The 23,857-nt window shown below is 38.0% G+C and overlaps 1 protein-coding gene across 1 annotated transcript in view; it reads right to left on the reverse strand.

The window, feature by feature from the left end:
* Positions 1 to 23,857, reverse strand: part of LOC132833323 (TBC1 domain family member 14-like) — an 81,007-nt gene that overhangs the window by 12,705 nt on the left and 44,445 nt on the right. The window contains exons 4-10 of the mRNA XM_060851493.1: positions 20,093 to 20,211; positions 17,678 to 17,760; positions 17,287 to 17,404; positions 15,345 to 15,451; positions 12,130 to 12,210; positions 4,213 to 4,307; positions 1,759 to 1,830 (exon numbers count right to left, since the gene is read on the reverse strand). Of these exons, the coding sequence (XP_060707476.1) occupies positions 1,759 to 1,830; positions 4,213 to 4,307; positions 12,130 to 12,210; positions 15,345 to 15,451; positions 17,287 to 17,404; positions 17,678 to 17,760; positions 20,093 to 20,211 (675 nt within the window). The remainder of the gene's footprint in view (positions 1 to 1,758; positions 1,831 to 4,212; positions 4,308 to 12,129; positions 12,211 to 15,344; positions 15,452 to 17,286; positions 17,405 to 17,677; positions 17,761 to 20,092; positions 20,212 to 23,857) is intronic.

A 23,857-nucleotide genomic window follows, 5' to 3' on the forward strand; every position in this document is an offset into this window, starting at 1 on the left:
TCCTTTTCTTCCTCTCTAGTGAATCGGATTCCTGCGAGTGTGGCGTTGATGATCCGATGTGTGTTCTCTATTTCTGTGTTTTTAATGATTACAAAGGTATCATCTACATATCTGACCCAGAATTTGGGTTGAATTTGTGGCAAGACTGTTTGTTCTAACTTTTGCATGACCACTTCTGCTATGAATCCAAAGATGGGTGAGCCCATGGGTGTGCTGTTGATTTGTTCATATATTTGGTTGTTGAATGTGAAGTGTGTTGTAAGGCACAGGTCCAGTAGTTTGAGTATGCAGTCTTTGTTGATATGTTCAACGTCCTGTTGTCTGTTCTGTATGTCCAGCAGGTTGGCTATTGTTTCTCTGGTTAGGGTTTTGTTGATAGAGGTGAACAGTGCCGTTACATCGAATGAGACCATAGTTTCTTCCTTGTCTATGTGTATATTTCTGATGATGTCCAAGAATTCCTGTGTTGACTGTATTGAGTGTCTGGATCCGCTGATCAGGTGTTTCAGTTTCTGCTGTAGTTCTTTAGCCAGTTTGTGTGATGGTGTCCCTGGTAGTGGTAGCACACAAACCAATAGCCACTCTCAGACAACAACTCACAGGAAGAAGGACCCGATACCCAGCATGAGCAAAACCAATGTAGTGTACAAAATCCCATGCAAGGACTGCACAAAACACTACATAGGGCAAACAGGATGACAGCTAACGATCTGCATCCATGAACACCAACTAGCCACGAAACGACACGACCAGCTATCCTTAGTAGCCACACATGCAGATGACAAGCAACACGAGTTCGACTGGGACAACACTACTATTATAGGACAAGCCAAACAGAGAACAGCCAGGGAATTCCTAGAGGCATGGCACTCATCCACAGATTCAATCAATAAGCACGTCGACCTGGACCCACTATACCGGCCACTGCAGCGGACGGCTGGATCTGACAACCGGAAGCGGCAGATACAAATCACTATAAATGCCGGAGGAAACATCACAGAAGCGCTTCACAGGAGGCTCCCAAGAACTGAGGATGTCACCTAGACAGGGGACGAAACGTCTACAACACAAATTCCCAGCTCGGCGAACAGAACCACAACAACGAGCACCCGAGCTACAAATCTTCTCCCAAGCTTTGAATTAATTGATGCTTTATCTCATTAACAAGTCTTTGTGAATTTTCAGCAGTTGTGGCTTACTTCAGTTTGAGCATTTGTAGTTTTTCTAATGTAAGCAACATGATGTTACTTAATTCTCTCCACATTTTCCTAGCTGCTGATTTCTTTACCATGATCCTTCCAAATTAGAGAAATCAATTGAGTAACCCTGCAGTCAGAGCACTGTCAATGTCACAAGGGCATATGAATGAATTACATTGATTGACTGGCTCTTTACTCAATTTCTCCTTGTCCTACAGTGTCCCGGATTAAACATGGAATTCAACTATGTTACCATGTGAAAGCACTCTCATCCTTCTTCCAGGGTTAATGTGTATATTTCTAAGCTCATTATAGTCTTAAAATCATAAAGAGAAATTTCTTAATCATTGCAGTTCATTTACTTATAATGCAACTTCCAATTATATAGTTGTTGGCAAAAATATTCAAATGCACATGACAGCTTGTTATCATCATCAAACAAAACTTAACGCTGAAGGGAGTTAAAATACTTGGTAAGAGGTAGGTTTTAAGTAATGTCTTAAAAATTGAAGAAAGTAGGACAGAGCTGGAAACATGGTAAATATGCAAAAAAACTTACATATCCTACATCAGGTCTGTAACAGGTATATGCACCTAGAATGCTGTGCAGTATATCATAATAAGGACCTCCCTGTGAAAATAAGGAATTATCAGTTTAATGCTAGTGCAAATTTTAAACTCAATACTTAGAAAACGATAATACAAATGTAACAGTGAATAAATCCTGCTGTGACAGGACCAACTTCAAACTGGAATGAAGTTTCCAAAATATACTATTTTAAAAACTAGAATCTGCTTTCAAGCAGCAATAGACTCTACAAAAGTATTCATCATGCTTCTAATTTTAATATGAAATGACAACCATTGACCCAGAAACAGTCAATGAAAATTTGTAATTTTGTTAAAATGTCTGCAGAATCCTATTGTTTATAAGAATACCATATATACTCGAGTAAAAGTTGATCCTCTATTTGTGACCAAAAATCTGGAATTTTCCATATATCTCATGTAAAAATCAGCCCAAGTTCTTCACAGATAATAGGTCAACATTTGACAGTCAAGGTGTTATCCTGTACATAAATGTTATGATAAGGAAATGAATTTTGAGTTTGGTCCTATTATATGTTTTGATGTACAATTCACACCAATGTTAGGCTATGGATTTCTCAAGTTCGTTATCTAACAAGCACTACAATTAGTATAATCAGCATAATAGAAAGTTTACCACACCATCATTTCCAACACAAGATAGGCCTATATGCATTTATTTCACCAAAATTACCATGCAACTGTTGACAAATTTTCACAGTTACAATGACTGGTGTGACTATGAGCGTCAAAACTTTGGTAACCTTTTCCAATCTGAAATAAAAACTAAAAATTTTGGCTTGAAAAACTAAAACAACAGTAGACAAGAGAAAATGGAAGGAAATGTTTAGGATGCATCAGGTCAGAGTCAGGTGACAATTCCCCTTTGTCTGCAGCTCAGCCGAGCTCAGTTCCCCTGTAGCATTCATTGTATTACCATAAATCGCTGTGCATGAATTTCAGACCCTCAATAGTAGTATCCATGTAATAGTCAACCCCATTAATTTAACCCTAACAAATGTCTACAAAATTTGACTTCTACACAAATATTTGTAAATAAACTTTAACCATTTGAATCAACTGTAAAAAGGACCAATAGTACTATCCTAGCATAATAAGAAATAAGTGTCCATTTCACTGAACAATCTATGACCTGGAAGCATCACTAACAGGAAAGAGGTTAAGTATTACCAGACTGTAAATGAGAGCTGCTAAGCAGATGAAGTTGAAAGTAATGACCCAGAGGCAGACACAGAAAACATAGGCAGAGAAACAAAAAGAAATATAATGAATACTTGCACAAGTAGCAAATCACTCTCAGGAAGGGTCAGTTTTTCCTGTGTGGCAAAAAAGGAGATTGAAGCTCTTGAAGATACAATAAAAGCTAGCTAAAAGAGATCCAAGACCCAGAAAGCAGTGGGAATAACTTGGAGATGCAAAAGAGACATTTTCTCAGAAACAGTCATATCTTGAACAAGATGTTGTTGGTTGAAAAGGAGTTCCAAAGCTACAAATTAGGAATATTGTGACCAGAACGGAGAATGGCTTCACTGAAGTCTGCCTCATTATTAATAATCAGGACCATGAAATTTAGGGATGAAAGCGGTTGTGGAACACCTGACTTCTGCTGCATTAATTTAAAAATAAAAGGCATGTTGTATTACTGCCTAACTACACTATATGTGCTGCAGGAGAGTTTTGCAGCTATCCAAAATCTTCATTGTATTAATTATTTCAGTGAAATTTACCTTTTTATTTAAAGTAACATTAATTCATGTATGTTGATTTTGATTCATGTTGAAGTTATAAAAAGTGAAATCTTGTTGGTAAATATTTTCTAGTGGTTGACTAGTAAGTTTGTTTATATTAATTAATTAGTTCCCTTCAGGGATCATAGCAGATGACAATTATTGACTGGTCTTAAAGAAATGGACAACAGCATTGCAAATGTTAAAACTTCAGTTTATTAGAATTCAGTAGCATTGAAAGCCTCTTAAAAGATATATGTTTTATTCAAGTTAACAATAACTGCCTGCACTTATTCAAGTCTAAGTTTTTTTTCCCACTTGGTAATTCTGTAATGATAGAAAACTAGCTTTATTAGATGAAAAGTTGCCATAGTGAATTTTGTTGATTGGAAATTGGGAATGTTTTTATTTCAATCCTGAAAATGATGATTTTTGTTATTTTGGGGTAGGGAGGTTGAGGTGGGGCTACTTGTGTGATTGAAAGTCAAGCTGACAAGTTCAGTTGCCAGTATACTTTACAACTGGACAGTTGTTTGGACATATCATGATTCATTACAGATACTTTCAGAATCAATCCATCGCACAAACTACTTTGCAGTACATTGTGTGTGCATATTTGCCATGAGACTTCTAATCAATTGTGTACAAAACAGTATCAAAAGGCTCAAAACACTTACCTGCTGAAATATACAAAGGTTAGGAAAGGTGCGAGATATGTCCAACTTTATAAGCTCCAGACTGGCTTCTCGGTCTGCAACAGATAATTCTAGATCTGGAATGTAACAAAATATGCAATCATTCTGAGTCATATAACATGTTGGTCACCAGCTTGTTTTGTGGTGCTACAAAATGAGAATCTTCAATAAGCAGTCAAATATCAAACTTTTGAATTATCAAAATGGATAACCTTTTAATAGCTCATTCATCAATAACATGATACTGAATATTTATAAAAATGATCAAGCACAATTTTGGACTATATTTCCCTAATTGGAAAACAGCAGGTGTTTAAATGTCAGAGTTTGATTTTTGAAGAGGAAGTTGAACAACTGCATTCCAGTTTTCAGGTTGTTAGTCATAAAAATGGATCCATCGATTTTGAACCGACAGCAACTTATTTTTTATAAAACAGCTTTCCCTTTCATGGATTCAAATGATTTTAAAAACATAAACACACAAGTTTACAATGGCTACAGCGAAGACCTGACCATGCTAAACCAGGTTAGTGAAACCACCAAACAAGTATAATCTGAACTGAAATTAAAACTGTTGCAATTCAGATTTGTATCCCCTTTTCACATTCTTTTGTAAGTTTGACACATTGGGGATGCAAGTTACCCAATTATCCAGCTTATCCATCATTGAGAAAACAATGATGCTAGACATGGGAATACATACAAGTTGTATGTCAGGCCAACAGTTTTTGGCAGGAGAGAAGGAAATTGGATTGGAAACAGAACAGGAAGGTTTTCTCTCTCTCTCTGTTCCTTTCAGTCTCTCAGAAACAATACCCATTGTAAAACCAATTTGGTAAATCAATCAAAAAGAAGGAGGCAGTCAGAAATGACGAAGGAGGATTTTGGGAGAAGTTGCTTCACTCACCACAAATGAGAAGGGAATTGCTGAGGACCCACTGTCAAAGAATGACATTGTCAGAAAAGTGGCTCAAGCCAGAACAGGACTGGATATTTAAAATCGCAGATTATAAGGTTTTTAGTAAAAACAGGGTGGGCAGAAAGGAAGGTGATCATAGATTGGTCATAGCAGCCTTGGGATCGAGTGTGTGGTGCTGGAAATGCACAGCAGGTCAGGGCAGCACCCAAGGAGCAGGGGAATCAATGTTCGGGCACAAGCCCTTCAAAAGGATGATGAAGGGCTTATGCCCGAAGCGTTGATCCTCCTGCTCAATTGCTGCCTGACCTGCCATGCTTTTCCAGCAGCACACTCTCAACTCTGATCCCCAGCACCTGCAGTCCTCACTTTCTACATAGCAGCCTTGCTTAAAGATTGATCACAGCCCTTGAATGAGATGTAGTTCCTGAATCAGAATCTACATGGCTGGAGGTGAGGAACAGTGTTGGGTATTTATTATAGACCTCCAAATAGTGGGGAGGAAATAGAAGATAGCATTCATAGGCAGATTGTGGAAACCTACAGGACAAGCAGGGCTGTGGCAGTTGGTGATTTCAATTACTCTAGGGTAGATTGCAAAAAAGATACAATATGCGAGGGAAGGGGAAAAAATGTCTGCAATGCATTTAGAAGATCTTTCTGGAATAGTACCTTTCCAGTCATACCAGGGAGGAAGCAGAGCTGGATCTGGTACTAGGCCTTCTCCCAGGCCAAGTGGAGAATGTCAAAGGAGGGGAGCATTGGGGAAGTGATTACGATATAAGGTTCAATACAAAGTTGGAAGAGGATAAAAATGAAGTCAAGGATTAAGATCTCAGACTGGAAAAGGACAGATTTTAGGGGTGTAAAAATTGAACTGGAGCAGGTTGACTGGAACTGAATGCTGGTGGATATAGCGGCGGATGAAAAATGGGAGACTTTCAAAAAAAAAAAGAGAGATGACAGGGCATGGTCAGGAACATGGGACTGGGATAATCATAGCAATTACAGAAACATGGCTCAAGGATGGGCAGGACTGGCAGCTTAATGCTCCAGGAAGGATAGGAAAGGAGGCAAAAGAGGAGGGGGGAGTGGCATTTTTGATAACGGATTGCATTACAGCTGTGTTGAGGGAGGAGATTCCTGGAAATACAGGGAAATTATTTCGGTGGAACTGAGAAAGAAGGGGATGATCACCTTATTGGGACTGTATTATAGATCCCCTAATAGTTAGAGGAAAGTTGAGAAACAAACTTGGAAGGAGATCTCAACTATCTGCAAAAAATAATAGCGTGGTTATGGTAGGGGATTTTAACTTTCCAAACGTTACGGCAGTCCCAGTCTGTGTTAAGGGTTTAGATGGAGAGGAATTTGTTATGAGTGTACAAGAAAATTTTCTGATTCAGTTTGTGGATGTACCTACTAGACAAGATGCAAAACTTGACCTACTCTTGGGAAATAAGACAGGACAGGTGACTGAAGTGTCAGTGGGGGAGGACTTTGGGGCCAGCGACCATAATTCTATTCGTTTTAATATAGTGTTGGGAAAGGTTAGACCAGATCTAAAAGTTGAAGTTCTAAATTGGAGAAAGGCAAGAACTTTCGAAAGCTGATTGGTGGCAGATGTTCACAGGTAAAGGGATGGCTGGAAAATGGGAAGCCTTCAGAAATGAAATAATGAGAATCTAGAGAAAGTATATTCCTGTTAGGGTGGAAGGGAAGGCTGGTAGGTATAGGGAAAGCTGGATGACTAAAGAAATTGAGGGTTGGTGAAGAAAAAGCATCATATGTAAGGTATAGACAGGATAGATTGAGTGAATCCTAACAGTAGAAAGACAGTAGGAGTATACTTAAGAGGGAAATAAGGAGGGCAAAAAGGGGACATGAGATAGCTTTGGCAAATAGAGTTAAGGAGAATCCAAAGGGTTTTTACAAATACATTAAGGACAAAGGATAACTAGGGAGAGAACAGGGCCCCTCAAAGAACAGCAAGGCAGCTTTTGTGTGGAGCACAGGAGTTGGGGGAGATATTAAACGAGTAATTCGCATCAGTATTTACTGTGGAAAAGGATATGGAAGATATAGACTGTAGGGAAATAGATGGTGGCACCTTGCAAAATGTCCATATTACAGAGGAGGAAGTGTTGGATATCTTGAAACGTATAAAGGTGAATAAATCCCCAGGACCTGATCAGGTGTAGCCTAAAATTCTGTGGGAAGCTAGAGGAGGAGTGATTGCTGGGCCTCTTGCTGAGATATTTACATCATCGATAGTCACAGGTGAGGTGCCAGAAGACTGGAGGTTGGCTAATGTGGTGCCACTGTTTAAGAATGGTAGTAAGGACAAGCTTGGGAATTATAGACCAGTGAACCTGATGTCGGTGGTGGGCAAGTTGTTGAAGGGAATCCTGAGGGAAAGGCAAGGACTGATTAGGGATAGTCAAAATGGTTTTGTGCGTGGGAAATCATGTCTCTCAAACTTGATTGAGTTTTTTTTGAAGTAACAAAGAGGATTGATGAGGGCAGAGCAGTCAATGTGATCTACATGGACTCCAATAAGGTGTTCGACAAGGTTCCCCATGGGAGACTGGTTAGCAAGGTTAGATCTCACTGAATACAGAGAGAACTAGCCATTTGGATAAAGAACTGGCAAAAAGTAGAAGACAGAGGGTGGTGGTGGGAGGGTTGTGTTTCAGACTGGAGGCCTGTGATCAGTGGAGTGCCACAAGGATCAGTGCTGGGTCCTCTACTTTTTGTCATTTACATAAATGATTTGGATGTGAGCATAACAGGTACAGTTAGTAAGTCTGCAGATGACACCAAAATTGGAGGTGGGGTGGAGAGTGAAGGACGTTACCTCAGATTACAGTAGGATATTGACCAGATGGGCTGAGAAGTGGCAGGTGGAGTTTAATTCAGACAAATGCGAGGTGCTGCATTTCAGGAAAGCAAATCTTAGCAGGACTTATACACTTAATGGTAAGGTCCTAAGGAGTGTTGCTGAACAAAGAGACCTTGGAGTGCAGGTTCATAGCTCCTTGAAAGTGGAGTCGCAGGTAAATAAGATAGTGAAGGAGTTTGTTATGCTTTCTTTTATTGGTCAGAGTATTGAGTTAAGGAATTGGGATGTCATGTTGCGGTTGTACAGGACGTCGGTTAGGCCACTGTTGGAATATTGCGTGCAATTCTGGTCTCCTTCCTATCGGAAAGATTTTGTGAAACTTGAAAGGGTTCAGAAAAGACTCACAAGGATGTTGCCATGGTTGGAGGATTTGAGCTATGGGAGAGGCTGAATAGGCTGGGGCTGTTTTCCCTGGAGTGTCGGAGGCTGAGGGAAAACCTTATGGAGGTTTATAAAAACATGAGGGGCATGGAGAGGATAAATATGCAAAGTCTTTTCCCTGGGGTTGGGGGGGGGGGCTGTGAGGAAAGAGTCCACAACTAGAGGGCATAGGTGAGAGGGGAAAGATATAAGAGAGACCTAAGGGGCAACTTTTTCAGGCAGAGATTGGTACGTGTATGGAATGAGCTGCCAGAGGAAGTGGTGGCAGTTGGTACAATTGCAACATTTAAGAGGCATTTGGATGGGTATATGAATAGGAAGGATTTGGAGGGATATGGGCCGGTTGCTGGCAGGTGGGACTAGATTGGGTTGGGATATCCGGTCGGCATGGACGGGTTGGACTGAAGGGTCTGTTTCCATGATGTACATCTCTATGACTCTGACTCAAATAGGATGCAAGCTAGGAAATAGCCATGAAAAATAAATTCATGATGTCCAAAAGCTAAAGTACCCTGGATAAATTAAAGATATTGATGAGAAAATAAGGAAGGAAAAGGCGGCATATGATTTATACCAGAATAATAACAATAGAAATCAGGACGAGTACCTCAAATGCAGAAGTGAAGCCAACACTAGAATAAAGACGACTAAGAGGAATCATTAGGATAGGATGACAGGCTGCACTAAAATAGTGAAATGTTCTTCAAACATACCAACCATGAAAGATTAATTAAAGATAGAGTGCGGCCCATTCGGAACAAGTGGGGTAAGGTGCTCAAAGAAGCAAAGGGTACAGCAGAGGTACAAAATGAGTACTTTGTTAGTCTTTACTAAATTAGAAAATGATGCCAAATGGCTAAATTAAAAACATGGGTGTTGAGCAGTATAGTGATAGATAAAGTAGTGTTAAAAAGGTTTGCAGCACTTCACATCGACAAGTCATCAGGACAGGATACATCCTCGATTGCCGAGAGAGATAAGGGAGCAAATTGCAGACCCATTGACGGAATTTGTCTAGGCCTCTACGTACACAGGATTCATTCCTGGAGAACTGCAAATGTGATACCGCTCTTTAAGAAAGTCTCCACATGATAATATAAGCCTGTCATCTTGACATCAATAGAGGGAAAATTGATGAACGCATAATATGTGATAAGGTAAATATATACTGACAGAAAAATAAGATAGTCAACATGCCTTTGTCAGGGGCAGGTCATGCCTGAAAAACTTAGCTGACTTCTTTCACGATAAGGCACTGGATGATGATTGTGCTGATGTTGTATATTTGGACTTTCAGAAAGTATTTGGTACAGTGTCAAATGGCAGGTTGGTTAGCAAATTAGTAATGCTTGGGATTGAAGAAGCCTTGGTACCATGGATTAGAAGTTGGCTAAAAGATAAGAAAAGGGAAGAGAATAGGTATAGATGGGTATTTCTCAGACTGGAGACAAGCTGAAAGTGACGTTCACCAAGGATCAAAGTTGAGACCTTTGCCTTTTCTGAAGATTTGGAGATGGGTGCAGAGAGCAATATCTCAAATTTGCAGATGATACCTAGCTAAGGAGAATAGTGAATTGAGAGGATGTGGACAAGTTGGCCAAAAGTGGCAGACACCTGAATTTCAAACGTAGAGAAATGAGAGGCAATGCATTTTGGTAGAAGCAACATTGAGACAAAAATATAGGCTCAAATGGTATAAATTTGAGGGGAGTGCAGAAGCAGGGGGACTTTGGGGCTCAAGTGCCTAATTCTCTGAAGGTGACCAGGCAAATTGAAATAGCTATTAAGTTGGTTTATAGGGTCCTTGGGTTTACAAGTAGAAGCATAGAATATAAAAGCAAAGAAATGATACTATACCTCTGCAAATCATTGGTCAGACCACATTTGAACAATTGTGTTCAGTTCTGGGCACCTAATTTAAAGAAGGATGTTAAAGCCCTGGAAGCTGTGTCAGGGAAATTCATTAGCATAATGCCAGGAATGAGGGATTCTGGATACAAGAAAATATTAGAGAAATTGGGCTTATTCTTTAAGAGGTGACCTTATTGAGGTGTTCAAAGTGATTAACAATTTAAAAAAAAAATTATTCACAGGGTGTGGTTGCCACTGGCTAAGCCAGCATTTGTTACCCGTCCCTAAGTGAGAGTCAACCACATTGCTGTGGGTCTGGAATTATATTCCTGATGAAGGGCTTTTGCCCAAAACATCAATTTTCCAGCTCCTTGGATGCTGCCTGACCGGCTGTGCTTTTCCAGCACCACAGTCCTCACTTTCACCTGGAGTTTTATATTGGCAGTTTCTTTCCCTAAAAGGACACTAATGAGTCTGAAGGGTTTTTCGTGACAATCAATATTGGTTTCATGGTCATTAGAATTTTTATTCCAGATTTTGATCAAATTAAAATTCTACTATCTGCCATGTTAGGATTTGGAGCTAGGTCCCCCGTTTAAAATCTAGCTATAAGCGCCCTCGGTCATCACCTCCTTTTGTCAAGACAAAGGAGTAAATTCACTGGTTTGTCGGTAACAAAGGGTCACAGTATCAAGATTGTCTGCAAGAGAGCAAGGAGCGAGATGAAGAGAATTTATTTGAAATTGTAAGGATTTGGAATGCACAGAGTGTCGAGGTAGATTTCATGAGTTTTCAAAAGAGGGCTGGACAGAGATTTGCAAGTGATTGATTTACAGGAATATGGAGATCAAGCTGGAGAATGGGAGTGCCTGGGTAGCTCCTTTGGGAGCCAGTACAGATATGATGTGTTGAATGGCCTCCTTCTGCACTGGAAGGTTCTATGATTCTATCTATAACCTGTTGAGGATATCGGACATCAATTAAATCACCATGGTGTCAGGTAAAATCCTAATATCTCAAGGATTTGCAGGACTTTAACTCTTAAGTCCCCTTTTTTTGTACCAGATACACCCCATTTTAAACTTTACACCTGTGTTTGATTTATTACTTTTCTTGGTGTTAGGAAATAATAAAATCTCTCTTTCAATCAAAAAAAAATGCAATTGGCTCCTTAATTTCAACTAGTACTATGTTACAATTGAAATAAAATGCGTGTTAAAAAGAATGAAACGTCTTTGCTACAGGCATCTGGACAGCGTTAAAAAGAGGGCAGTTTTCACACTACACTATGTTAAGATACAGTTCAGCAATAAAAGTGGCAGGATACTAAATCCAATCAAACCAGAAGGCCAGAATTAGAGTTCATTGGGCGATCCTACCACCAGGCAGTTACAGATTTGTTACATAAAATTCTCAATCAAATCACCAAAGTATTTGACGATGGGTAATCAGATTATCCTGGTTTCATAGCAAGATGTATATTGAAAAACTGTATGAAAAACAATGAGATTGTTAACTGACGAAGGTAAAAAAGAGCTTTGAGTGCATCACCAAGTTCTGATTATACACTGCCTTCTGCCAACTAATGTCCAATTAATAATTTAAATCTACACCGTTTCTCTTCGACTTTTAGCATTTCTCCCTCACCCATTATGAATAAAGACCTCCAAACACACCTTAGAATTGATCCTTCCCTTAATATTGGCCACAAATGGAAAATGCTAAATTGACGTGACCATCAAGTGTTTGCAGAAATACAATACTTCCAAATGTTAACAAATGCAAAACTAAACCGTAAATTCTACTCAAACCCATCCAAAAGCACCAGTTAAACTCTCAAAACAAGTACCTTCACTGTCAACATCAGTGTGCGCTGTACTGAGAGATCTACATTTGTCTTTAGCCCGAGTTAAGCAAATATCATACAGTTCTGAAAGACAAAACAATTTGTAAAGTCAATGTATTATATATCTAGAGAAGAAATTAAAGTACAAAAACTAATTCAATTCAAATTATAAACAGTTAGTGAAACTAATTTGCGTCAAGTAGATGAAAGTCACATCTGCTGTGAATTTCATGAACAGTGCCAAAAATTTATAATGTGCTTGATAGTCAAACGGATTTGTTTTTAGTTGCTGCATCAGTATACACCTCAGAGAAGCTGGCTGCCATAATGAATGGCTCTTAAAAGAACAGGAGAAGTAGAAATTACAGATGTTTCAAATGTTTAAGAGTTCTGAAAGAGAAGAAACCAGTTTGATCTTTGCAAGATGTAGACACCACCAAAAGAAATGCCAAAGCCATGATGGTCAAGCAGCACCTTTGGTGAGAACAATAGGGTTAACATTAAAGGTCTGCTACAGACATGACATCTTATTTGTGTTTGTCTCTCCAAATACTGCTGGCCCAAAATATTTTCAGCCATTTATATTTGAATTTCATTCTACCAGCATTCTGAGTTTTCAGTTTTTTTTGTCTTGTCCATGTCAATGCTTTTCAAGATTCTAAGAATTAAACACAATTGTCATTTAAACAGTATAACTCTGTTTGCAAAGTAGATCGACGCTATAGATTGATAGAAAAAAAAGTGTTAAAAATACTGAATTCAAAACCCTGCTATAGCTAGTAGGCAGCTATCCCAATTAAAGGAGCAGTTCTGGCTTCAGTTTTTCAAAATGAAGATGGGCAGATGGTTATGATAATTATTTCAGTCAGATTTAGGTTAGATACGGAGAAGGACAGGACACACATGATGAATTGAAGGAGGGCTCGTTTGTTAAGCTGAAATGCGATTTGACAAAAGCAGACTGGAATTCTGCTACGCAAAGGCTAAGTACCAGAGCAGTGAAAGCATTCAAGGAAATATGCAATGTTCAGTAAAAAGGAAGTGGATGGAATTCAAATCTTGAGCTCTAATTTGTCAAAGAGCTTATACTGAATTCAAACGCACATATCATAATTTAACACTGCTTGATCAGCTGTCCATCTATCAATATTAACCTTCAGCACCGATGCACAGTAGCAGCAGTATGTTTCTTTTACAAGATGCACTGCATCAACTCATCCTGACTTTTCTGATGGTGTGATTACTACCATCTAGAAGTGCAGCAGATGCATGTCAATACCAGCATTGCAGGTTTCCCCATCAAATCTCTCACCATCCAGACTTGGACCAATATCTTCATTTGCTCATTACTGAGAGGACAAAATCCAGGAACTCCCTACTGTAGCAGTTCAAGACAGCAACTCCAATCAGCTTTCAATGGATAGTTGAGAATGGAAACTAAATGCTGGCCTCGGCATCATCCCACAAACGAATAAAATCAAGTTTACATGACATTAACAAGGATTTGACAAGATCTGACATAGCAGGTAGATCAGAAATTAAAGGAAAAGCAAGTTAGATCAAAAATTGGCTCAGCAGCAGAAAGTACAAGTGAGAGTCATCCAGATGTTTTGAGACTGACAGGCTGCTTCCAATAGGGGTCTGCAGGATTCCGTTCTACTTCCCTGGCACATCAATAATTTGGACTTCAATGTAGGAAGATTATTAAGTTGGCATATAACAAAAACTAGCCTTACAGTTACAAGTAAAGTTGACAGCTGTGGACTTCAGAAGATACCAATAGACTGGTCAGGTGTACAGTAAAGTGGCAAATGGAATCAAATTTCAATAGCTGGAAGATAGTGCATATGGTAGGAACAAACAAGGTAGAAGAATAAATGGTAAGGCAACTGCAGTATAAAAGAAGAGGGTCCATCAATTGAATGTCATCATACAGGTGGAAAAAGGTGCTTATATGGAAGCGTTCAGATAATTTCCTTTCATTTGCCAAGACCAAGAATTGAAGAGTAAGGAAGTTATAATAGAACAGTACAAGCCACCATTAAGTCAAAACTAGAAAACATTAAATCCTGGTCAATGCACTGCAGAAAATGCAGAGAGATACAAAATTTATTTGAGAATATTTCCAGGAATAGAGAATTTTAGCTATTAGAATAGAATGCACAGCCAGAGGTTTTTTATTGGAACAAACAGTGGAGATTTAACTGTGATATATAAAATTTAGGGGCCAAGATAGAGTGGATAGCAAAGAGCTCAATAAACAGATGGTGCAGATTTAAATTAACTGGCAAATGGATCACTGGAAGTTGTGGAGAATCTTTCAGTTTAAAGGCCAGAGCTTGCAGCTTCACCTGAAAGCATAGTAAAGGCAGAACCCTTCCTCAAATTTGAAAAAAAAAGTCACAAGCATATAGTTCAAGTTCCATAACCTCTCTACCCGTAGGTCAAGAATTGGAAAGAGGGATTAGGGATAGCCCGTTGTCAGACAGCCTTCTCTTATTCTCTAAATTTGAACATAAGCCTAAAAACAAATCTTGTAACAGGATATGTAAGAAGAAGAATAAACACATCACAGTTAGTAGGATTAAAAACAAAATAATCATATAATTCTCATAAAACAATCAAAATCACATCATTGCTTATTAGTTTTGTGTGTCTTGTACAACAATAATCTGATCTATAATGACATTGTAGTATTTCTCAGTAACTGATCTCAACTTTTACCCAATATCAGGATTATCACAATGTGCATATGGAAAAGATACAGATAAAAATAGACAGCAGCTCCCTTGGACTCAACTATGATTTGCATAATAGATCAAATACATCACCTAAATTAAAAATAAAATGCTGCGCATGCTAGAAATCTGAAATAAAAACAAAGCATAAGAGAAACTCAACAGGTTTAGCAGCATTTGCAGAGTCAAACAGAGTTAATGCACTCTTTCTCTCCACTGATGCTTCCAGATCTATCGAGTCACTTCAGCATTTTCTAGTTTTATTTAGATGCATCATCTTCCTCAGCCCTTCCAGCATTCTAGCACTTTTCACAAGGCTTGTCCTATCAGCAGCTATATGAAACCATGGTAAAAGATACATTTCTGGCTTCTTTGAAGTCAAAGCAAAGAGACTACTTAATTTTTCTTTCACTGGAAGATAAGGAGGCACATTTTACATTTACCAAGACAATTATAGTTCAAAGCTTATACAACACTCACCATGAGTAATGTTTAATTCATTGCCAATTGCCAAGCTCCACACCTTTCCTCTTACGCTTGGAGGAATACCTTGCCACCAGAGATCACGAACTTTACGAGAATGATGCCTTCAGGGATTTAAAAAGTCTATTGCAATTATGGCTCATAAATCTGTTACCATAAACATACATACCTTGCCACCAGATATCACAAATTTTATAAGAATGACGCCTTCAGGAATTTAAGGAAAACTATTGCAACTACAACTACAAATCTTTTTTCATAAATTTACTTATAAACTATAAAGTCTTTGATATTTTTCAAACATTCTCTTGAGCAACTTTTTTTAAATAATCAAAGTCATTGTCATTTAGCAAAAAGAAATGCTGATATTAAGCAGTTCAGGTTACCTATGGGAAACAATGGCTGAAAGAATTCCAATCTCAACAGATAAACCATTCCAATCAAGAAAATCTCTAGGCGACAGAATTTTCACTGTGTTTTTGCATCTTTCATGATTATTTCCCACTACTTGGAGAGCAAAATTTTCTTATGAACATTCACTTCTGTGACCAGATGAGATGGTGTTAAGACCAAATAATTGGAAAAGCAGAGAGGCTTTTGCACTAAGAGATTTTAAAAAAGCTCCAAGCCAAAGTAAGGGGTAAAAATAAAAGGGTTGGATAAGAGGAAACTATACATCTGCAAACTCAAACTCAAAGGATAGTCTTCAGTTACTAACTTTCCACTGTACGCTATTTACTTCCACATGTTTCCATCTCAAATTAAAGGAACAAGACAAAGTACAGCATTTACCTAAACCTTATATCATGGTACAATTAGCAAATGTGATTAGAATGTAGAGTTTAAGTATTTTCTGTAAAGTGTATTGTATGACTCTATGGCCATTTGGCAGTGTTGAGATATGGCCCACTGTGATGCCCTCCCCCTCATTCAAATACTCAAAACATCATACAGTTTGAAGGCTTTCAATTGCAGAATGGCCAAGTCGGGATGTTGAACAATCTTAGGTTAGCACTTGAAGCAAAGCAGAGCAAGAAAATATCAGGAATGCAACACATGTACTATTAAAATGGCAACTAAGACACCTAGAGAAAGCAACTGAGATTTAAAGTTCATAACTATAACTCTCTCTCGCTCCCACCTATAATAATAATTGCAAGAGAACAAAGATTTGGAAAAATTATTATTTTGTCTGCCAGGATTTTGCTGGCAGACAGTCAGGACATAGTGCCACTAGAAGTGATTGCACAAGGGAGATGCTGAGTGTAATTTCACTCTTAATACCTTTACTGAACCAGAGCAAAGTCATCCGACTTTAAGACATGCTCTTATAAAAAATAAGCAATTGAGGTTCAAGTTGGTGGCGGAGGAGCAGCACTGTTTTCGGTCTCCTGGCCCAGGGCTTTTACGCTTCCATCTGCTTTTAAAATTTTTTTTTAAACTTTTGTTCATTTTCTTTTTCCACCACTGTAAAAGCCTCTCTCGGTGTCTTCAACAGGGCAAGACTGATGTAGATTCCCGAGTACGTAAGACAGCTTTATAGGAGATTCCTCCCAGCGATTGGAGGCAGCAGTGGCTTGGTCCAGTGATTAGTAGCAGCAGCAGCAGCAAAGGTTCCAACAGGAGGCTGATTGAAACTCCAGGCCAGGGCTAGGCCTGGGGAGATAAAACTTTAAAATCTGTACTTTTTCTTTTGGATAAAATCTTGAAGATCTGGACGTTCTTCTTTTTCTTTTGGCTCTGATTCTTTTATTTTTTTAAAAATCTGGTTTTGTATTTTAAGATGGTGACTTTGTACACTTTTCACTGTACTCGAATTACATGTGACAATAAAATCTAATTCCAACTCCTATTACATGCAACAAAATTAAGAATCTAGCAAATATTTGCAGAGATCGTCCTAACACTGCAATGCATTTTCTTTGCTTCCCTTACTTACATAGCCTCCCAGTTGGGCAGGATTTCATGGTTCCAGGTAATGACAGCATTACCAATGCTTTCTTCAAGTTTACACCGATCTTCCAGTAGCTTCCTTCGCCTCTGAGCATCCTTTTGCTCTGAAGGAACAATAAAAGCTGAATGTAATTTAATTTTTCATTGGCCAATTGAAAGTAAAATGGAGCAAGGTATAAAATGGATACAATCCCAGCATTTCCTACAGTTCAGGTTGAAATGCAAGTGGAGTTGAATTGCAAATAAAAAAAGGTGCAAAAACCAAAACATATTGAAAAGAAACCTGAATTAAGAGTGCTGCCTCATCTGATTTAGTCAAAATTTTAAGCTTTCACAAAAATATACTCATATAACCAATGAAAAAACTTGCAGTTAACCTCGTTTTTTCACTTGAGCCACCATCTCCTCATACTGTTGCCTGTGTTTCTGAGCTTCTTCTGCAGGTTTAGCAGGGAGATTCCTAAGGAGGAATAACAGTCCTTAATCATTACTTGATTTTTCTCCCCCCAACTATTGCAACAGCTCAGAATAGAAGAGAGATATAATAGGCGTCTAAGTTACAAAATGCACCTTCTGAAAAAGTATAACAAATTCAATCACTGGTGAGTATTTGCGTATGAGTATACGAAATTCCTCTTTACAAGACTTGCTATATGAATTAAACTTAAGTTTGAGTATTCGGAACATGCAATGTTTAACCAAAACCATGAGGTGGTAAGAAAATTATAAAATAGCCCAAACTAAATTTCAGTTTAAGATCCTCAATAACTTAGAAAAGATACAAAACAAAACATGAGGACATGGGCTTATTGCCTGGGGGTTGCAGCACGAAAACCAAATACTCACTACCTCTTTATTGTTGTTGGTCAACTATTCAAGACCCCACTCTTCCTTACTTAACTTGAAAGTAATACAGATGGATTTGAACAGCAAATGACATCTTCCTGGGATGTTCCAAGTACTTCACAGCCAGTGACAATTTTGAAGGGCAGCACTTGTGCAGGAAAATTTTCTACACAAAAGGCTCATGAATTATCACAAGATAAAACCTAATTTGGAGGCTGGTGCTAGCTGAAGAGACACAACTACAAGTCTGCTATTCTTGCAATAGTGTGATGGGATCTTTTAAATTCACTAATGGTGAATGAGCTTCATTTTATCATGTCATTCAATATGAATTCAGCAAAGCACCGCTCTCTCAGTAGACTGAAATAACAATCATGATTATCTGCTCAGCCTTTATAGGAGTGGCAAACATCTAAACAGATCAATATGGTTCTTGTCATTTGTAGCCCTGCAATCAGTTTTCCATCTAAACTACTATACTCTTTCCAAATTAAAACTGAAGGCTATAGTACTATAGTAGTCAACAAGCAATCATTTTGAAATGACTAACATAAGAAATCACCTCCTTGACAGATGATTCTGCAGATTTGCATCATCAATCCCCACATACATTGATAAAACTGAGAACTTTGGAAAATTAGAGTGCTCTAATTTATTTAACATTTAGGAAGCTACGTATTTCTTCTGGTAATTGAACAAGAGGGAGGCAGGAAAGCTTCTCAATTCTACTAAACATTTGTGCTGTAAATACTTTCGATGGCATCCCTTGATTGCATTTAGAAACTTCTGTTTCAAATTAATTCTGAATCAGTACAAAAGTATTCCACAAATATTACTTTGTCCTAATAAGACTGAATGCAAGGAACTAATGATTTGCAAGTTATATTTGCATATCGGTCATCTTCCAGTTCCCTATCTTCACAAAGGCACCACTCACTGAGGCATATCGCCATAGAGTAGTGGCATCACAGGTACTACACCATGACACCCATTATATACTGGCATAAACAAAGCATATCAATAGGCTAGTTGACCACTATAGCATCAAGGCAAGCCCAATTTCAGCCTTAAACTGTACCTCTCAAAAAAAAACTAGAGTACCAAATGAGCAGCAGCAATCCTACATGTTTATTGTCTCCCATTTAAATCAACTTGAAATTATCCAGTGTCTGAACAGTGAATCAAAGTTTAGTGAACTTTGCATACAAGATATGGCGAAATTCCATTATTCTACAGTATGGTTCTACACTATACTGACTAATGAATTACTGAATTATTTAGAGTAACATGATAAGCACTTTGGTTTACCATGGCTATTTCTTCTGCATGCTTTTTTCTTATTATTGTAACTGGTGGTATTGACTCCTCCCGAGATATGGCTTCAAATGAAGTCAGTCTTAAACAAATGGCTTATCATCTGTCTGTTAGAATGACTAGATTTATAAGATTAAATCAAGGGGGCATGATAGCCAAATCATTAGGATTCCAACTCTATACAGCGTAATCTAAAAAGCTTTGGATTATTATAATAACTGGTTTTTGCAAAGGGATTCTATCAACTCATTCTCCATAATCACTATGTACAATATAGCAAACTAGAACATGCTACTAATTTTGTTTATCTGCGGCAAATATTCTCTTCCATTTAATGGTTTAATAATCCAAGTTTCAACTTTGGAACTTATTATCCCTCCCTTTTCAAAAAAGAGGAGATCTAGAAATACTTGTGTCAACACTATATTTTGCTTTTTGGCTCTTCACACATGAAAATATATAAATAGAAAATGCACCAACATGCCAATTTGCCAATGTAGTCAGAAGTACAGGCTCAAAGTAATCATAGCTCTATCTAGTATGATTTCATATGTCACACCGCAGAAAAACAAAGTACTTTTGGGTATACAACCTTGTTACGACTGAAGTGAGATAAAAGGTTAGGGACTCACGCTGGCCTATCCTCAAGGATAAGTGCTGTTGTGGAGAGAGGTTCGAAGTCTAGGTTTTTCCTCAATCTCTGATTAGGAGAGGGGGACTTCTGGGCTCTCCTAGATCTTTCTTCATATTCCTGTACAAAGTAAGTAATTTATTTGCATCACCAATAATAATTAATACCAAAGTTTATCAGTCATAATCTAAACATGCTCTCCAGTTAACTACTATCAATTAGTCTTCAATAGAGTCAAACGAAAGCAAAAATGCGCAGCAGACTTCAGAGTGAAACTTGCACCAGAGTCACTGATGATGCCTAAAACACAAATTCTATCAACGTTTAATAACCAATTAGGACAAATCAATCGTTTTTTAATATATAAAAAGCATCTTCTTGGATACCAAACTTAAAATATCTGGTAGGTAGAACTTGTTGTAAGAAGATTTTCCACAGCGTGTGATTGAAAATGCCTAAATTCCTGGATGCTATAGTTCTCTAAAGGTTCATCAACGTACTCACGCTCCACTGGTGTCAGCAATGGAGAAGTTTAAATATTGCACGATTTGTTTGATTACTCAAACAATAACAAATGGGAGCAAGTGAAATGCAGATGTAGCTTGTCCAAGAATCTCGGTGGTGACCAGAATTGATGCAACGTGAGAAACAAAACTAATAACTGAAAATCATTATGTGGTCAAGCAACTGAGATTTAATCATTATAAAGACAATGGTATGAGAATTATCAGTACAAATTACAAAGATGATTGGTCTTAATACAGTGCCTAGATTAAATGAGAACAGTAAAACTCATAGATCAAGATCATAAGTGCAGATAGCTCATTTATAATCAAGTCAATTTACGATATTTTGTCAGCACTTACCAACACTGAGAAACGGACTGTCCATAAGCACGGCATTTTAGCATTTACTGCTATCAAATTAGAGTATAAAAGTAGGGTAGTGTTGCTGCAACTGTAACCAGCATTACTGAGACCACACCTGCAGTATTGCACACAATTTTGGTTCTATTACTTGAGGGACATAGTTGTACTGGAGGCAATTTAATTCTAGAGATGATGGGTTTTTCTTATGAGCAGTTCAGGCCGATACTTGCAGTGATAGATATAGGACAGATGTCAGAGGTAGTTTCTTTACTCAGTAGTAAGGGTATGGAATGCTTTGCCTGCAACACTAGTAGAATCACCAACTTTAAGTACATTTAAGTCATCATTGGACAAACATATGGACATACATGGAATAGTGTAGGTTAGATGGGCTTCAGATTGGTATGACAGGTCGGCGCAACATTGAGGGCCGAAGGGCCTGTACTGCACTGTAATGTTCGAAGTTTAGAAGAATGAGGGGAGATTTAATTAAGATTTGGAAGGTACTAGAAGGGATTGACAAAATAGACATAGAAAGATATTTCCTCATTGGCAGTGATCTAGAATGAGAAGACATTGTTTAAGGAAATTATTTCTCTAAATGGATCACAGATCTGTGGAATTTACTATGTCAAAATGCTGCAGATGCTGATACTTTGAGTAAATTTGAGGAGCTAGATTTTTTAATTAGAAATGGGTTTAAGGGTTATGGAGCGGTGCAGGAAAAGGGAGTTGAAGCAGAGATGAGATTGACCATGACCATATCAAATGATGGAACAGGCTTGAAGGGCTCAATTGCCCACTCCAAATTCTAGTTATGCTTTTATATATCACACACAGTTGAATAGACATGAAACCATTAGGTAGTGTAAAGGGACAAGGCAGAGTGTGCTAGGATGAACTATTCACATCAGCTCTAAAACTTAAAATTTGAGCTTCAGTTGACAGCACGATCATTTTCATCCTTCTAAATAACTTCTAGCCCAGTTTTCTTGCATCCTCTTAAACTCATAGACTTTGGTCTTCTCCAGTAACGCTATGTGACATCACGGCAAACACTGCTTAAATCTGTGTGCAACAAATCCAGTGCATTTAGCTCATGTACAATACCTGTAATTTTTCCATGAAATTCTATTAACCAAGGAGGGTTGTTCCAGGTGTGTGATAGCTAAACTATTCTTCTTTTATCTAGGGTGGTACGGTGGCTCAGTGTTTAGCAGTGCAGCCTCACAACACCAGTGACCTGCACTTGATTCCAGCCTCATGAACTGTGTTGAGTTTGCACATCCTCCCAGTGTCTGCACGAGTGTGGTCCAGTTTCCTCCCAAATCCAAAAATGTACAGGTTAGGTGAATTGGCCATGCTAAATTGTCCAGTGTTCAGGGACACGTAGGTTAGGCGAGAGTATTGGGTAGGGGAATGGGTCTGGGAGGATTACTCTTCAGAGGGTCAGTGTGGACTTGTATGGCCAAATAGCCTGTTCCATACTGTAGGGATTCTTCTTCTGATATGTGCTAAGTGCAGCCTTAAAGTCTCTAAAAAAGTGCTCTCAATATCAAGCCCAAAATTACTTAGATTACTCCTAACTTCCTTTTAAAAACAGGTACTATTTTGTTTACTTGTCATTCAGATATCTAAACCCAACTGTATCTTGAAATACAATTTCTAAAAATTCAAGCATGAACTGTTTCAAGATCCCACATCATCTTGTTCAGGTATTTTATTATCCCTTACACAAACTAAGACAACTGAAATTTATCCTTAATACTTCACAATATTAATCACCTCAGCAATAACTACTCCAAAGGTCTTCTTTCTGATATCCCATTTTCCAGAAAAGATGGATGCAAAGTATTAAATATCTCTGATAATTATTAATTTTTCCATCTACGTCCTCCTGCACCTTTACTGTTACTGACAAATTGATTGTTCGATTTCAAAAATTAATTAGAATTAATTGATAAACAGTTAAATCTAATGTATCTACCTCACAATGAAATACAATATAAATAGGAGTGATGCAAGGCCTTTCAACCCCTCAAAGCTGACCTAAGCATGGTTGATCTGCCCTGGGCCTCAATTCCATTTTTGGGCCAGCATCTCATACTCCTCTAACTCCTTGATATTTCAATCTCCAAATACTTTCAATGCTCTAGCCACCACAACTGTCTGGGGAGCAAACTCCAAACATGCACTACCGAGAGAAAAAAATTCCTTTGCATCTCAGTTTTAAATGAGCATCCCCTTACTTCTCTGGTTCAAGACTCCTCCACTAGTAGAAACACTTTCTCAACATCTATTTGTTAAGACCCTTCAGAAAGTTGTATGTTTTATTAAGATCACCCCTCATTCTACTAACTTCCAATATATAATGGTCTAAACAATTTCACCAGTCTTGATAGATCAATCTCTACCTCAGAAATCAGCCTTTTGAATCGCTTTTGAACTGCCTTCAACACCAACATATCTTTTTCTTCAATTACAAGAACCAAACTTCATACAATACTCCCAATGTGGCCTCGCCAACAACCTTTCAATAAAGGCCAAAATTCCATTCATCCTATTTGCTATGCTTGCATGCTAATATTACATGGTAATATTGCTTAGGCTGAATATATCAACATATTTACAGTCAAATATGTATACAGAATTAGCAAAGTGGTCACTTTACCAGTAATTTAAATTATTCTCACCTAAAATAATTGGTTGTACCTTCAGATTGCAGCTGATCACATATTTCATGAGAGATGAATAACTTATGCTATTTAGATCTTAATGTTAGCAAATTTGAACAGAATTTAAATCATTTTTTCGATAGTGGTTCACAATTTATATCTAAATGTTTAAATTGAAATTTGTTTTTAGCTAAAGCAGAAATGTGGACTTTAGCAAGGGAC

The sequence above is a fragment of the Hemiscyllium ocellatum genome, chromosome 36 (assembly GCF_020745735.1).
Source record: "Hemiscyllium ocellatum isolate sHemOce1 chromosome 36, sHemOce1.pat.X.cur, whole genome shotgun sequence".
Lineage (NCBI taxonomy): Eukaryota > Metazoa > Chordata > Chondrichthyes > Orectolobiformes > Hemiscylliidae > Hemiscyllium > Hemiscyllium ocellatum.